This window comes from Pleurodeles waltl, chromosome 12 (assembly GCF_031143425.1).
Source record: "Pleurodeles waltl isolate 20211129_DDA chromosome 12, aPleWal1.hap1.20221129, whole genome shotgun sequence".
NCBI classification, from domain to species: Eukaryota; Metazoa; Chordata; class Amphibia; order Caudata; family Salamandridae; genus Pleurodeles; species Pleurodeles waltl.
In genome coordinates this window covers 48,253,585-48,269,930 of record NC_090451.1, presented here as the reverse complement: position 1 = coordinate 48,269,930, position 16,346 = coordinate 48,253,585, and the positions used below count along the sequence as shown (strand labels likewise).

At 45.3% G+C, this 16,346-nt stretch overlaps 1 protein-coding gene across 2 annotated transcripts in view; it reads right to left on the bottom strand.

The window, feature by feature from the left end:
* ARHGEF18 (Rho/Rac guanine nucleotide exchange factor 18) overlaps nt 1-16,346 on the bottom strand; it is a 389,375-nt gene that overhangs the window by 289,937 nt on the left and 83,092 nt on the right. For both annotated transcript variants that reach the window (XM_069215795.1, XM_069215794.1), the window contains exons 4-5: nt 5,177-5,372; nt 752-863 (exon numbers count right to left, since the gene is read on the bottom strand). In XM_069215795.1, coding sequence (XP_069071896.1) covers nt 752-863; nt 5,177-5,372 — 308 coding nt within the window. The remainder of the gene's footprint in view (nt 1-751; nt 864-5,176; nt 5,373-16,346) is intronic.

The following is a 16,346-nucleotide window of genomic DNA, read 5'->3' as shown; positions in this document are numbered from 1 at the left end:
AAATGATGCAAAGGCGGCACTAACTTTTCATAAATCAGGCCCTAAGTTTCTTATAGGACATTCAATATTTAATTTCAGAATCTGTTCTACCTCGCAGGGTGTTTTATGCCAAGGTAGGCAAGTTGTTTTGTTTCCTGTTGTAATGGATACTTGTCATACTTTTTTATGCACTTGTTTTGATATAAGCATTAAGAGAATTTATTCCAGTTGATTTTGTAATCCAAGTAGCCAAAACTATTCACCAAGTTAAGTAACTCTGCGATGGGCCTCTCCGGTGAATATAATATTATAGCATATCTCCTACAAACATCATCTTCTACTACTGTCTGGAACCATTTTGACTCCTAGGATTTTTCACTGGTCTGAACGGTGATGGCTAAAGGTTTCGGGCATAAGTTAAATATTAACAGGGACAGAGGGCATTGTCCAAGGAGTGTGCTTTGGAGTCAACTTCTGCTGGACCTGTGACCCACTATCCATCCACCCACACCTGAGAGAGGCCTTAAAAACCCATGTGTTCTCATGACAAGTCAACCACATCAATGTCAGAAGTACAATCACATGTAACGCTGGATAAGAGTCAAGCGGGCACACCATACGCATAATAAGTAAACAACTGAAAGAAATGGCAGTGATAATGCACTTAATTGGCAGCATAATTGTGGTAAAAATGCTAAATTGAAATATAGAAGCTTTGTGCATCAGGTATGTACTGCGGAGAGCTCCAGCGCCATAGTAAGACGTCACCAACCTTCTGCCACGGGGCAGGAAGAGCCCAAGCAATGAGGCATTCTCTGGGTGCAAATCTTGTCCAGGGTGGCGGGGACTGACTTCGACCTCAGCCGTTTTCCAGTGTCATAATCCTATAAGTAAGAGAGACCACAGGGTTGAAAGACAGACGGAATTGTTTGAGAAGTCAGTTAAAGTAAAACTGCATTGTGGCGGGTTCAGTCAAGTACCTCAAAATAACCAGCTTAATTACTGCTTGAAACAATCAATTTGATTGGCTGAGTTCAACTGATGAAGCAAAGAGCCAAATGATTGGCTGCCAGACAGTGACAATATTTACAGTTCACCACCTCACCACCTTGCAAGACATCAATAAATGGATAACGACCACTTCCTCCCACTGAATACTGACAAAATAAAAAATGGACCCACCCTCAAAACTGGTCTATACCCTTAGCTGGAGCATTTTTAATAGGAAAAAACTAGCAAGTCAACATCCATTGCATTCCTCCTCAACAGCAATGTTGAGAAGCTTGTCAAAGATCCATCACCACTGCACCCGTAAGAAACTTGACAAAGGTGCACCGCCACAGCAACCCTAAGAAGCTTGACAAAGATGCATCGTCACAGCAACCTTGAGAAACTTGACAAAGATGCATCACCACAGCAACCTTAAGAAGCTTGACAAAGATACACAGCAACCTTAAGAAGCTTGGCAAAGGTGCATCATCACAGCAGCCTTGAGAAGCTTGACAAGGATGCATCCCGCAGCAACCGTGAGAACCTTGACAAACATGCATCACCACAGCAACCGTGAGAAGCTTGACAAAGATGCATAAGCACAGCAACCTTAAGAAGCTTGACAAAGATGCATCGCCACAGCAACCTTGAGAAGCTTGACAAAGATGCAAAGCAACCTTAACAAGAATGACAAGATGCATCGCCACAGCAACCTTCAGAAGCTTCCTCAAAATGCACCACCACAGCAACCTTGAGAGGCTTGACGAAGATGCATCACCACAGCAACCTTAAGAAGCTTGACATAGATACACCGCCACAGCAACCTTAAGAAGCATGACAAAGGTGCATCGCCTCAAAAAACCTTAAAAAGCATGACAAAGATGCATCACCAGAGCAACCTTAAGAAGCTTGACAAAGATGCATCACCAGAGCAACCTGAAGAAGCTTGACAATGATGCATCACCACAGCAACCTTACGAAGCTCGACAAAGATGCACAGCAACCTTGAGAAGCTTGACAGAGATGCACAGCCACAGCAAACTTAAGAAGCTTCACAAAGATGCACTACCACAGTAATCTGGAGAAGCTTGTTAAAGATGCATCACCACAACAACCTTAAGAAGCTTGGCAAAGATGTACTGCCACAGCAACTTTGAGAAGTTTCACCAATATGCATCACCGCAGCAAAGTTGAGAAGCGTGACAAAGATGCACAGCAACCTTGAGAATCTTGACAAAGATGCATCACCACAGCAACCTTAAGAAGCTTCACAAACATGCACAGCAACCTTGAGAAGCCTCACCAAGATGCATTACAACAACAGTATTAAGAAACTTGACTAAGATCTATTATCACAACAACCTTAAAAAGCTTGACAATGATCCATTACCACAGCAACTTTGAGAAGCTTGACAAAGATGCATCACCAGAACCTTAAAAATCTAGACAAAGATCCATCACCTCAACAACCTTAAGAAGCTTGACAAAGATGCAAAGCAGCCTTGAGAAGCTTGACAAAGATCCAATAACACAGCAACCTTGAGAAGCTTCACAAAGATGTATCACCACAGTAACCTTGGGAAACTTGACACAGATGCACCATTACAGCGATCTTAAGAAGCTTGACAAAGATGCATCACCACAACAACCTTAAGAAGCTTGACAAAGATGCATCACCACAGCAACCTTGAGAAGCTTGTCAAAGATCAATTACCACAGCAACCTTGAGAAGCTTCACCAAGATACACTGCCACAGCAACCTTGAGAAGCTTGACAAATATGTACAACAACCTTGAGAAGCTTGAGAACGATCTATTATCACAGCAACCTTGAGAAGCTTGACAAAGATGCATCGCTACAGCAACCTTGAGAAGCTTGACAAAGATGCATTGCTGCAGTAACCTTCAGAAGCTTCACCAATATCCACCACCACAGCAACCTTAAGAAGCTTGACAAAGATGCATCACCAAAACAACCTCGAGAAGCTTCACCAAGATACACCACCACAACAACATTGAGAAGCTTGAGAAAGATGCATCACCACAGCAAACGTGAGAACTTTGACAAAGATGCTTCACCACACCAACCATGAGAAGATTGACAAAGATGCATAACCACAGGAACCTTAAGAAGCTTGACAAAGATTCATCACCACAGCAACCTTGAGAAGTTTGACAAAGATGCACAGCAACCTTAAGAAGCATGACAAAGATGCATCACCACAGCAACCTGGAGAAGCTTCACCAAAATGCACCACCACAGCAACCTTGAGAAGCTTGACAGAGATATACCGCCACAGCAAACTTAAGAAGCATGACAAAGGTGCATTGCCTCAACAACCATAAGAAGCATGGCCAAGATGCATCGCCACAGCAACTTTAAGAAGCTTGACAAAGATGCATCACCACATCAACCTTAGGAAGCTTGACAAAGATGCACAGCAACCTTGAGAAGCTTGACAGAGATTCACTGTCACAGCAACCTTAGGAAGCTTCACAAAGATGTACTGCCACAGCAATCTGGAGAAGCTTGTCAAAGATGCATCACCACAACACCCTTTAGAAGCTTGGCAAAGATGCATTGCCACAGCAACATTGAGAAGCTTCACCAATATGCATCACCACAGCAAAGTTGAGAAGCTTGACAAAGATGCACAGCAACCTTGAGAAGCTTGACAAAGATGCATCACCAAATCAACCTTGAAAAGCTTCACAAAGCCTCACCAAGATGCATTACCACAACAACTTTAAGAAGCTTGACTAAGATCCATTCACACAACCTTAAAAAGCTTGACAATGATCCATTACCACAGCAACCTTGAGAAGCTTGACAAAGATGCATCACCACAACAACCTTATGAAGCTTGACAAAGATGCACAGCAACTTTGAGAAGCTTGACAAAGAGCCATCACCTCAACAATCTTAAGAAGTTTGACAAAGATGCAAAGCAGCCTTGAGAAGTTTGAAAAAGGATCCATTACCACAGCCACCTTGAGAAGCTTCACAAAGATGTATCACCACAGCAACATTAAGAAACTTGACACAGATGCACTGCCACAGCAACCTTAAGAAGCTTGACAAAGATGCATCACCACAACAACCTTAAGAAGCTAGACAAAGATGCATCACCACAACAACCTTGAGATGCTTGCACAGATCCATTACCACATCAACGTTGAGAAACTTCACCAAGATACACCGCCACAGCAACCTTGAGAAGTGTGACAAAGATGCATCACCACAGCAACCTTATGAAGCTTGAAAAATATGCACAGCAACCTTGAGAAGCTTGACAAAGATCTATTGTCACAGCATCCTTGAGAAGCTTGACAAAGATGCGTTGCTGCAGCAACCTTCGGAAGCTTCACCAAGATCTACCGCCACAGCAACTTTAAGAAGCTTGACAAAGATGCATCACCACAACAACCTTCAGAAGCTTCAACAAGATACACTGCTACACCAACACTGAGACGCTTGACATAGATGCATCACCACAGCAACCGTGAGAAGCTTGACAAAAATGCACCTCAACCTTAACAAGCATGACAAAGATGCATCACCACAGCAACCTGGAGAAGCTTTGCCAAAATGCACCATCACAGCAACCTTGAGAAGCTCGAGAAAGATGCACCGCCACAGCAACCTTGAGAAGCTTGACAAAAAATGCACAGCCACAACAACCTTCAGAAGCTTCACCAAGATGCATCACCACAGCAACCTTAAGAAGCATGACAAAGATGCATCACCACAGCAACCTTGAGAAGCTTGACAAGGATGGACTGCCACAGCAACCCTGAGAAGCTTGACAAAGATGCACAGGTACAGCAACTTTCAGAAGATTGACAAAGATGCAGTGCCGCAGCAACCTTTTGAAGCTTGACAAATATACCCTGCAGCTGAATTAAGCAAAGTCATCAACTACCAACCATACTGTTTCTGCAAAAGAAAGACAATTTATGGTTGCTTCCTCAATAGTCCATAGGATCCCACCTCCTACTAGCATACTCAGATTATTCTCTGCCCCTTAAATATTTGCTCAGTTCCACTTTAGGGTGGGTGGTTGGTGCAAAAAAAGAATGTTCACTTTCATTAAATTCTCTAGCCTCTTAACCGACTACACTCCCTGACAGATCTTTGGTGTCTGTGAAGTAGACACAGTGTCAAACCCCCAAAATAAAATGAACTCAGTTAAATGCAGTGAACTCACCTTATCCTCCCGGTCGGTGCCACACTCACACAATGCCAGGTCCCTCGTCCCAGCGTTGGAGTCTCCGCTTCCAACCATAGTGCTCTGGGTCCAGGCTTCAAGCCCTCCGCCCGGCAGGTTCAAAGACTGACTCGGGGACATGCTAAGCATGCTGTCGTAGTCAAAATCATCAATCTCCAAGGCATCCAGGCTGAGCCTAGGGGGGGAAGATGTACACTCGTTAGAGCAAAGACCTCCAGATACCTGGGTCTTCCTGTCCAATGTGGAAATCTGTGGTCATGGGATACCCACATGATATTGCATGCTGTATATCGCATGATAATAACACCATATCCATTACATCAGCCCAACCTCTGCACTGCAAGGTATGTATAGGTAGGTGTAATAAATGAAGGTAATAGCTACTGGGGCTACGTAAAAGATGTGGAGGTAAAACAATAATATACTTACTATGGTGATGTAAAGGTAGGCGATTTACTGATTGTAGGCCGACCCCAAAATAGGGCCTGATTTAGAACTCGGCTATAATAGGATTTAGATTTCAGCGGACGGGATATCCGCCACGGGGTAACCCATCGGCACAGATCTAAACCAGGCCCATAGTGTCACGCAACTATGGCTACACTACTTCAGTAAAGAAATTGGGAAAATATAGTCAGGGCAAGATTTGTTCATTGTTAGAGCCTTCTTTGATATGCCATGAGTGCTTCATCCAATTTCCTTATGTCAGCCCAGTGTCTTGTGATGTCCTTACCCTTGGCAGCTATCCGTCGTTGGTCCTCAGAAGCTATTGACCCAATTCACTAAGCCATTCGCAAGCTAAGATGCCGTTGGGTTGAGCAAAAGTACTGTTTTGCGTGGGTAAAGTCATATTTTGTATTTATAAAATGAAAGTTTTATATTTCAAATGATTTATTTATATTTATTCAGCTCTAAAAATATAACAGCGCAGTGCATGGGAACATCTCTTTTAGGGATGGCTGTTGGCGTCCTGGGCCAAATGCTTTGAAAAGTAGGTGAAGATGGAAAAACTGACGTGTTCAGGTATTCAAAAAATGTTCCAAGGAATATTCCCAACCTTGATCCAGCCTAGGGCATTATTTAGAGTTTGGCATGTTTTACTTCATTCCACTAGGGCAGAAGATAGATGTATTCCACGGCACCGTCAGCCAGGCCGACGGTCAACGGTTAAGGTTGGCAGACCCAGCAGCCCTATGGCGGTTCACCTGACTCTAAATAGAGGGGTGGAACAGCAAGTATGGGGGACAGGGTAATCCACCATGTTTGTGGCAGAATACCTTGTGAGCCAAACTCTAACTAAGGCCTTTACTCCTTTCAAAGGCAAGAGTAAGTCACGGCGACGGACGGATGGCGGGGTTTGGACGGCATGCCTCCTCGTTCATAACCATCCAAGCAGCAAACAAGGCAATTCAAACATGATGAACTTATGCAAGTGAGGGCAACAATCAAGCGAACTTAAAACTTCTTCACAAACACAAGCTCTTTTAACATGAGGTAACTTCCTATAAATGTCCCCATGATACGCGGTTGGTAAACATCTCCAATCGCAGCTGTATATCCAGTTTTCAGGACACCATATCAGGGGTTCACAGAAGCCATGTCTGTAAATCCTCAAGAGTTTCCATCTTTAAATAATGAGTCACAGATTGTAACCAGGCCAAATATGAATGAGACTGAGCAACCACAAACACATTCACTTTGTTCTATAACAACTTGTTAAATGTGGTGCAAGGAATCAATGGGAATTTATAGGAAAGCCACATGTTTCTTTAAGTAACAAACTAACATATAGGCACTTTCATTCTCCAAGTTTTCTCTTCCAGAACGACCTTCTCAAAGAGTCTTCATTAGAGTTTAGCAGACAGGGTTGGTCACCACAAATGTGGCAGGGAACCCCGTCCCCCAAAGTCCCAGTTGACTCAAGCCGTGCCCGGTGTAGCGGCGAGTTTCCGCCGGTGGAAACCTTTGAGTGATATCAGGCACTCAGGTAAAGTACCTCAGACCTTCCTCCCTTTGAATGACATCAGGCACTCAGTCAAAGTACCTCAGACCTTCCATCCTTTGAATGACATCAGGCACTCAGTCAAAGTACCTCAGACCTTCCCCCCTTTGAATGACATCAAGACCTTCCATCCTTTGAATGACATCAGGCACTCAGTCAAAGTACCTCAGACCTTTCACCCTTTGAATGACATCAGGCACTCATTCAAAGTACCTCAGACCTTCCATCCTCTGAATGACATCAGGCACTCAGTCAAAATACCTCAGACCTTCCACCCTGTTTAATGCAGTCCTTCTAATGTACTTTTTTATTCTTTAAGACCACCAGCAGAGGCCTTGAGGTCCACAAACAGGAAAACAAATAAATGCCCCCCCACATGCTGGGACAAAACTCCTGTTCTGTAGGAGACATTCATTTATCTATTTTCAAAAACAAACTTCAGTTTGGAAGTTTGTGGTTGAGAAACAAAAAACTGTGACTTTGTTCACTCTGAACATGGCACCCACAAAGCAAAGCTTCAGCGCCTCCAGAAGATCCGCCATGACAGCACCTCCTCTGAAGGCTCAGAGGCCTCCACGGCTGTCAGGGTACCGAGTATATGCTTTTGCTGCCTTTGCAGAACAAAGTACAGCCCGTGCTTGTTGTTTCCGGTACTGAGCACCGGCACTTATTTTGGAGGGCTTATTCTTCTGCCTCAAGCCTTTGCTATGAGCAAAAGAGACGTATGGGAAAGACGGAGGAAGAAAAAAAAGAAAAAGCGTCACAAAGGGAGAATGTAGAAAACTGCTAGAGTGAGCTAAAGGGGCAGGGAAGGGAATGGCTGTAAATGGATTAAAGAGGCCTGAGATGGCTTCAGGATTACGATGCCTCAGTATTCCCACATTTAAATGCAGCAGCTGCGTGTTTTAGAGGAGGGCTCTGGGCACCGGCACCTTTTTAATTACAAATTAAGCACTGCTAAATACAATGGCGTCACATAAGCCCCAGCAGCCCCCGCAGGGTGGGGTGGCACCCTCAAACTCTGACGGCTCCCCTCAGCACAAGTGGTAGGTGGTGGGCCAGGGGTGGGGGGCCCCTTCGTGTACTTTTGCAGAGTGGCCTCCACACGTTTCGTTACCCCACTAGCTAAATATTCCCTAAAGTGCTGTTACCCTTCGAAAGGCTCCCCTGTTATATATGATGAATCTCTTTTTATCCCATTAAGAGAGAAATAAGGCTCCAGAGTTTGGGGTATACGGCCCCCGGACATTCCAACTTTTCCAGTGTCTCCCAGATGGGAATTACCAGGAACACAAGCCCCCTCTCACCCTGCTAATGCACCTCGATGGGAACTCCATATTCCCCTTGAAGTAATCTTACTAGGCGAGGGGTACAAAGAGTGCCTAATAGGATTGTATCAATTTATATGGAAAAGGTTTCCCAAGAGAAAAAGTATTTATTTGTTAGAATCTCTATTAAACCCATAGATGTCTTGAATGTCTTGGTGTAAAATATATTTTATTAATATGGACCAGAGAAAACTCTGTTTCAACCATTCCTGTAAAATGGTGCTAAAATGGTGCACATATATATGCACCATAGATATATATATATATATATATATATTTTTTTTTATCAATGAAAAATGTACACACCATGGCCCCAGGATTAAGTTAGTACTTGCCTGAATTATTCCTAGAGCTAAACTAGGTTCTGCTAAATGATGGGTTCACAATATACTAAGGCTGATTCCACCTCATTCTTCTTTCCTCACTACTCCACATTGCTGTCTCTTTATCTCATGAATACCAAGGATGTCTAGTCTTGTTTCCACCTCCATCGTCTTCTTCCAGCACTCTACACTCCCTTCCTCCCTATTTAATGAATACCAAGGCTTCCTACTCTTCATTCCACCTCAGGCCTCTTTCTTTCACCTCCCTACACTTCAAGTCTCTTCATCTCATGAATATGGAGGCTCTCTGGTCTTGATTCCATCTTATACTTCTTTCTTTCACAACCCTACTCTTCCTGTCTCTTTATCTCATGAATACTGAGGCTGTCTGGTCTTGGTTCCACCTCATGCCTCTTTCCACCACCCTACACTTCCTGCCTCCTTATCTCATGAATACCAATGCTGCCTGGTCTTGATTCTACCTCATGCCTCTTTCTTCCACCTCCCTACACTTCCTGTCTCTTTATCTCATGAATTCCAAGGTTGCCTGGTCTTGATTCCATCTCACACTTCTTTCTTTCACAACCCTTCTCTTCCTGTCTCTTTATATCATGAATACCAAGGTTTCCTGGTCTTGATTCCACCTCATGCCTCTTTCTTCCACCACCCTACACTTGCTGCCTCTTTATCTCATGAATACCAAGGCTGCCTGGTCTTGTTTCTATCTTGTGTCTCTTTTTTTCAGCACCCTATACTTTCTGTCTCTTTATCTCATGAATACCAAGGCTGCCTGGTCTTGATTCCATTTTATGCTTATTTCTTCTACCACCCTACACTTCCTGTCTCTTTATCTCATGAATACGGAGGCTGTCTGGTCTTGGTTGCACCTCATGCCTCTTTCTTCCACCACCCTACACTTCATGTCTCTTTATCTCATGAATGCCAAGACTGCCTGGTCTTGATTCCATCTCATGCTTCTTTCTTCCACCACCCTACTCTTCCGGTCTCTTTATCTCATGAGTACAGAAGCTGCCTAGTCTTGATTCCATCTCATGCCTCTTCCTCCCACCTCCCTGCATATCCTGTCTCTTTATCTCATGAATACCAAGGCTGCCTGGTCTTGATTCCATCTCATGCCTCTTTCTTCCACCTCCTACACGTCCTGTCTCTTTATCTCATGAATAGAGGCTGCCTAGTCTTGATTCCATCTCATGTCTCTTTCTTCCACCACCCTACTCTTCCGGTCTCCTTATCTCATGAATACAGAGGCTACCTAGTCTTGATTCCATCTCATGCTTCTTTCATCCACCTCCCTTCACTTCCTGTCTCTTTATCTCATGAATTCCGAGGTCTGGATTCCAGCTAAATCCTTTTTGTTTCACAACCGCACACTTCCAGTCTATGCATCTCATGGATAACAAGTCTTCCTAGCCTTAATTCCACCTCATGACTCTTCCTTACACCGCCCTGAACATTCTGTGTCTTCATCTCGTGAGTGACGTGGCTGCGTAGTCTTATTCCTACCTCATGCTGCTCTCGTTCACCACACCGCACTCCCTGTCTCTTCACCTCTCACAAGGTCTTCCTTCTATACCCTTTTCTTCCTTTCTCTCTTTCTCGGCGACAAAGTCTGATGACGAAAATAAGTCCTGTTCACCAAAAATGATACCCACTGCCTGCAACCACACGCAGCATTATCCAGGGGCTCATGAATTCCCATTCAAACAACAGCTCTTTGGGCTTTGCAAGGTCACAAAAATCAAGAAAAAATGCCAGTGTTCTTAAACTTAAAAAAATTAATAGACACTCAAGCATCGCAGCTGCAGGACACTTTAAGGGCTGCCCACAAATCACTAAAACAAAATATCAGATTTTGATTTAAAAACAAAAATATTGAGCCCTCGGGCAGCTGCTTCTCCTTTCTGGCATTATTTACTTCCTGGCAGATGGCGGTATCATTACAGGGTGGTGGTTTGATTGTTTACGTTGTCCATCTGTTACCCAGGGCTTGGCGCGTGGCACGTCTGGCCACCTCAGCGCAGCACCCAGGGTGCACCTGCAAGCCTGGCAGCCATCATAAGGAAACCAGGCGTGGTTACCAAGGAGAAGCTTCCCACATGAATAACATGTTGAGAAACAACTGAGTCACGTAAGACAAAAATAGATATTCACAAGTCAGATACCCCGCCTCAGGCCCCAGCTGTGGTGTGAAGGGTTTGCACGCGGACAGCATGATGGTCTTTCACCCAATGCTGCTATTCCCTTGATTTCTCCTTAAAACAACTCTATAAATTGCCCTGAGTTGTTCATAATTCCATTATCTCAAGTACAAATTCATCCATGATATTCCAGACCAATTACAGGTGCATTTTGATCCAGAGTGATGGGCATTCTGAAAATTGTCTCCGGAAAATTTGCCAGGACAAGCCTGCTGAAATTTATTGGGGGAAAACATTGGTGAATTGAACAGATAGAATTCAACGTGGACCACAACAATTCCACATGTAATTACATAAGAGAGGAAAATATGTAATTAAGGGTATTTACGGGTGTTTACAAATACCACGCCCGGGGTTAGTGGTATTTACTGGGTACATTAAATCATTCACCCTTTCCCGAGCAGTATCTCCTGCGAGAGGGATCTCGCTCTTGTGGTACAGCGCCGCATTAAGGTTGGGTTATGTCAGTCGCAGGCGTTAAAAGCTTATAATAACTCTACACTTTGATGTGAGTATTTTGGGAAGGCGGTGGGGGTTGCTCCCCACCTGATCTAAAAACTGCACATCCACCTCGTTGGATTAGACCACTTTTTAGGGTCTTCGCCGTCAACAATTTGTAGTTCCTAGTAACTGAATGTCACCAAATACATCTTTTTAATGAAAAGCACCTTGTTGCAGCGTGGACCGGGCATATAGTGTGCTGGACAGTAGTTTATCTGAACCAGTGAATCTGAAAACTACTCCAAACCATGGAGGGCTGTAGGTGAGTACATCACGTGGCACTGCATCGACCTATCACTAGATTCCCTTCACTACTCTGCCTACATCATCTTTGGGAGATCTCCCCTGGCTCCATTTTTTTAGTTCCATGCCCTTGAGTGTTAGCCTCATGCCAATCCACTGGTCCCAACCAAAAAAGATGTAGGATACAAGATTAGCTGCCTGGCGCCCCTCGGGATCCACCGAAGCAACAATGGAGGACGCTCCTCACACCGGGCGGCCAAAGTTTGGAACGGCCTTCCCCGGAACCTCAGCACTGACCCATCACTCTGACAATTCAGGAAAGGACTGAAGACCTGGCAATCTGAATGAGCAGTTCACCAGGTAGCAGCTAGCAACTCCAGCGCCTTGAGACCCTCAAGGGTGATTCGCCACGCTTTACAAAACCATGATTGATTGATTGCTTGGGTGCCCTGCACACTACATGCTGCCTAGAGCTAATGCTTTATCGGTCCGGAAGACACCCATGGTGAGTTGGCACTATTGCGTAAATGCCTACCAATATGTGCCAGCAGTCGTTGCGAAATGAAAACTCACGAAAATATGGGCTCTGTCTAGAGTAAAGGCCTCTCTGACCAGTAGCCTTAACTACCTACCTAGTAGCCTGCGTTTTTTTTAGAGTTTGGGCAGTGACTCTTCCCCCAAAATTGCACTGCATTTCCCACCTCCAACAAGGTAGGAGAGAGGAATTCCTTTCATTTTAGGGCACTGGCGTAAGGGAGCAGCGATTTGCTCACCCAAGGGACAGTATCCACCATGATGAAGAAGTTCACATTCTAACAATGTCATTCGCTGCTGGCAGATATTCAGTTACCAAATGTGGACGCCAACTGTGTAACCTGAAGGTGGCAGAACATCTGGGACACCAATAATCTTTGTTTTCTGACATGCAGGAGATTTTTCTAGTGCGTAATTTGTAAAAGAATGTGTCGGTGTCCAAGGTGTTGCTAAGAAGCCTGTAGCTGGTGCTATTGAATCTTACGGTGCCAAATACCAAGGCTGTGTGGTCTTGATTTCACCTCATGCCTCCTTCATCCACCACCAGACACCCCCTGCCTCTTCAGCTCACTCTTGCAGGTTCTTTATCTCTGCTCTTGCAGGTCCCTTTTTGTTAGAAATGGGGTCTCTAACTGGCAGTCAGTTTACACCCTGTTCAAGTAGGGACCCCCACTCTAGTCAGGGCAAGGGGGATACCCAGCTCAGATAACCCCTGCTCACCCCCTTGGTAGCTTGACATGAGCAGTCAGGCTTATCTCAGAAGCAATGTGTGAAGCATTTGCACATAACACAGTAATACAGTGAAAACACTACAAAAGGACACCACACCAGTTTTAGAAAAACAGCCAACAGTTATCTGTGTAAAACAAGACCAAAACAACAGTAATAACAATATGAATTGTGCAAGAATCAACTTAAAAATACAGTTTCTTAAAGTCGATAGCTCTAGCTGGGGCTATCACGGCATCGTGAACAACAAATCCAACAGTCCAGGCCGACCGCAGGTGCGCGGGCCAGCTATGGTGTCAGGAAGACCCGAAAAACACTGCCTTGGGACTGTAGGGTATCGTGGTGCTCGCGATGAGATCTGGACTGTGGCATCGCTGGCGTCAGGAGGTGTCGGCGGGCATGGGTTCCGGAGGTCAGTGCAGGGGTCATCAGACCCCTGATGTCACACGCGTTGCAGATCAAACTCTGGACTGATGGCGAAGTCAGGAGCGTTGGCGTTGATGGCGTTGGGGCTGCGGTGCGAAGTGGGACAATGCAAAGTGCGGGGCCCACATGTTATGGCGCAGGCAGCGGTTCAGTGATGGCATTGTGCCACATCAGTGAGACCAGGGCTGCGTTGTGAAGCGGGGCAGTGCGACATGGTGTCGCAGTGCAGGCATCGGCGTCATCGTTGCTGGAGTCAATGATGCTGGTGACGGTGAACCAGGGCTACAGTGTGGGACAGGACGGTGCTTCGTGTACCTCACAAGCGGTGCAGGCCGCGGCATCAGCATCAGCATAGTGCACGGTCGTCAGGGATACCAAGGCTGTGGTGTGAGCAAGGCGATGCTGAGTGCGTGGCCCACAGATCACAGGGCAAGCAGCGACTCTGTGATGGCATCAGGTGGCGGTGGCGGTGAGACCAGGTTTGCGGTTTAAAGCAGGGCACGGATGAATGCGCAGTCGTCAGGTTACGGTGCAGGCAGCGGCGTCATTGATGGCATCCTGGTGGTTTTTCTTCTGTTGCAGCACCAAATACACAGTTCCCAGTGCTGTAGGCAGATGAACCTGAAGTCTTTGATATCCCTGAGACTTCCAACAGCAGGGAAGCTCTACTTCAAGCCCTTGGAGAAACTTCACAAGCAGGCCAAGCAGGGTACACAGCAAAGTCCAGTCTTTGTCCTTGTTTAGGCAGAAGCAGCAACTGCAGGCAAACCCAGCAAAGCAACACAGCAAAGGGGAAGTACTCCTCCAGCTCTTCAGCTCTTCTCCTTGGCAGAGGTTCCACTTGATCCAGAAGTGTTCTAAAAGTCTGGGTTTTTGGGTCCACTGCTTTTACTTATTTCTGCCTATGAAGTAGGCAATCTTAAAAGGAAAGTCTCTGTTGTCCATGCCTGGCTCCAGACACACTTCAGGGGGTTGGAAACTGCATTGTGTGAGGACAGGAACAGCCCTTTCAGGTGCAGGTGTCAGCTCCTCCCTCCCCGCTCTAGCTCAGGACACTCATCAGGATATGCAGGACACACCTCAACTCCCTTTGTGTCACTGTCTAGAGGAAATTCACAACAGTCCAACTGTCAGTCTGACTCAGATGTGCATTCCACAGGCAGACAGAGGCACAGAAGGGTTAAGCAAGAAAATGTCCACTTTCTAAAAGTGGCATTTTCAAACAATCTAAAAACCAACTCTACCAGTTCAAAGACCCCAAACTCTTTATCTCTAGCTGCTCCCAATGGGAAACTACACTTAAAAGATATTTAAAGGCAGTCCCCATGTTAACCTATGGGTAGGATAGGCCTTGCAACAGTGAAAAACAAATTTTGCAGAATTTCACTTTCAGGACAAGTAAAACACACCAGTACATGTCCTACCTTTTAAATACGCTGCACCCTGCCCATGGGGCTACCTGGGGCCTACCTTTGGGATGCTTTACATGGACGAAAAGGGAAGGGTTGGGCCAGGCAAGTGAGTGCACTTGCCAGGTCGACATAGCAGTTCCAAACTTCACACACAGACACTGCAGTGGCATGTCTGAGACATGTCTACAGGGCTACTTGTGGGTGGCACAAGCAGTGCTGCCGACCCACTAATAGCATGTAATTTAGAGGCCCTGGGCACACATAGTGCACTTTACTAAGGACTACCAATCACCAATACAATTTACACAGGGAGCACTTGCACTTTAGCACTGCTCTGCAGTGGTAAAGTGGGCAGAAACAATAAACCAGCAAAAACAGATCTGAAAAACTAGGAGGAAGAAGGCAAAAAGCTTGGGGATAACCCTGCAAAAAGAGCCATTTCCAACACTTTCACTTTTCATTCCTGTTCTCTCCCTCTGTCAGTGTTTTATTGTCTTCTTCCTCTATCTTTCTCTCTTTGTGTTTTTGTCTCTCTTGCTCTAGATCAAAGTCTTTTGAGGAAAAATAAGTGCCAGTCCTCAAAGAAAGTGCAGATGGGGCCCACCTAGAACCAGCAGTCCAAATTAAGTGCTGCATTTTTCCCACCATGTGAAGGATGCAAATCTTTGATTTTCCTTGAAAGTTTGCCCACATTTCCGGGGAGGAACTTCACTGAGCTAACTCCACCAGACATGGTCGTGGAGCAGTCACCCTATATCTGATTCTGACCTGCAATATTTATTACAGACTTAACGCTGTACCTCTATGAAACCGCTGGTGTTTCTTCCAGACATCCCGATTGCCCTCACTCAAGCAGTCATACCACCAGAGGTATGGAGAGGAGATGTGTTGGCCTTTTACATCCTCCCTCCCTCTCGTCTCACAATGCACAGAGAAGCAGCTACTGGCAGCTGGAGAGCCAAGAATAACAAATAAAGATTAAATCAGGACTTAAGATGTATTGGCTGGTGTGCAGGAGTGCCTCTGCTTCTTCGTAGTCGAACGAACACCATGAGCTCTTGGAAAAGGACGAAACCAAATCTTATGAATAACCCTTTCCAAAATGATGGTCTGTCCAATGGAGGACGTCTGAGTCTCCCAATCCAAGACCTTGCATAGTCACTTCCTGTGATATCAGTTCCTGTTTGAAGCATATATAAAGGAAGGTGTGTTTGCAATGCATTCTATTCCTGAGTTTTTCGTTGCGATCCTCACCCTTTGGCACTAATATGTTCCTGATTTTTGCTTCAAGACGTATGGATCGTTTTCCTTCTGGGATCTTCTCTTGCCATAGTCCAGCTATGTTCCCCTTCCTGGTGTCAGGAGAAGTTTAGTGTTTTGCTGGTTTTTCCACCATTACCTTACATCTTCAATAAAGATTTACTAAGATTGC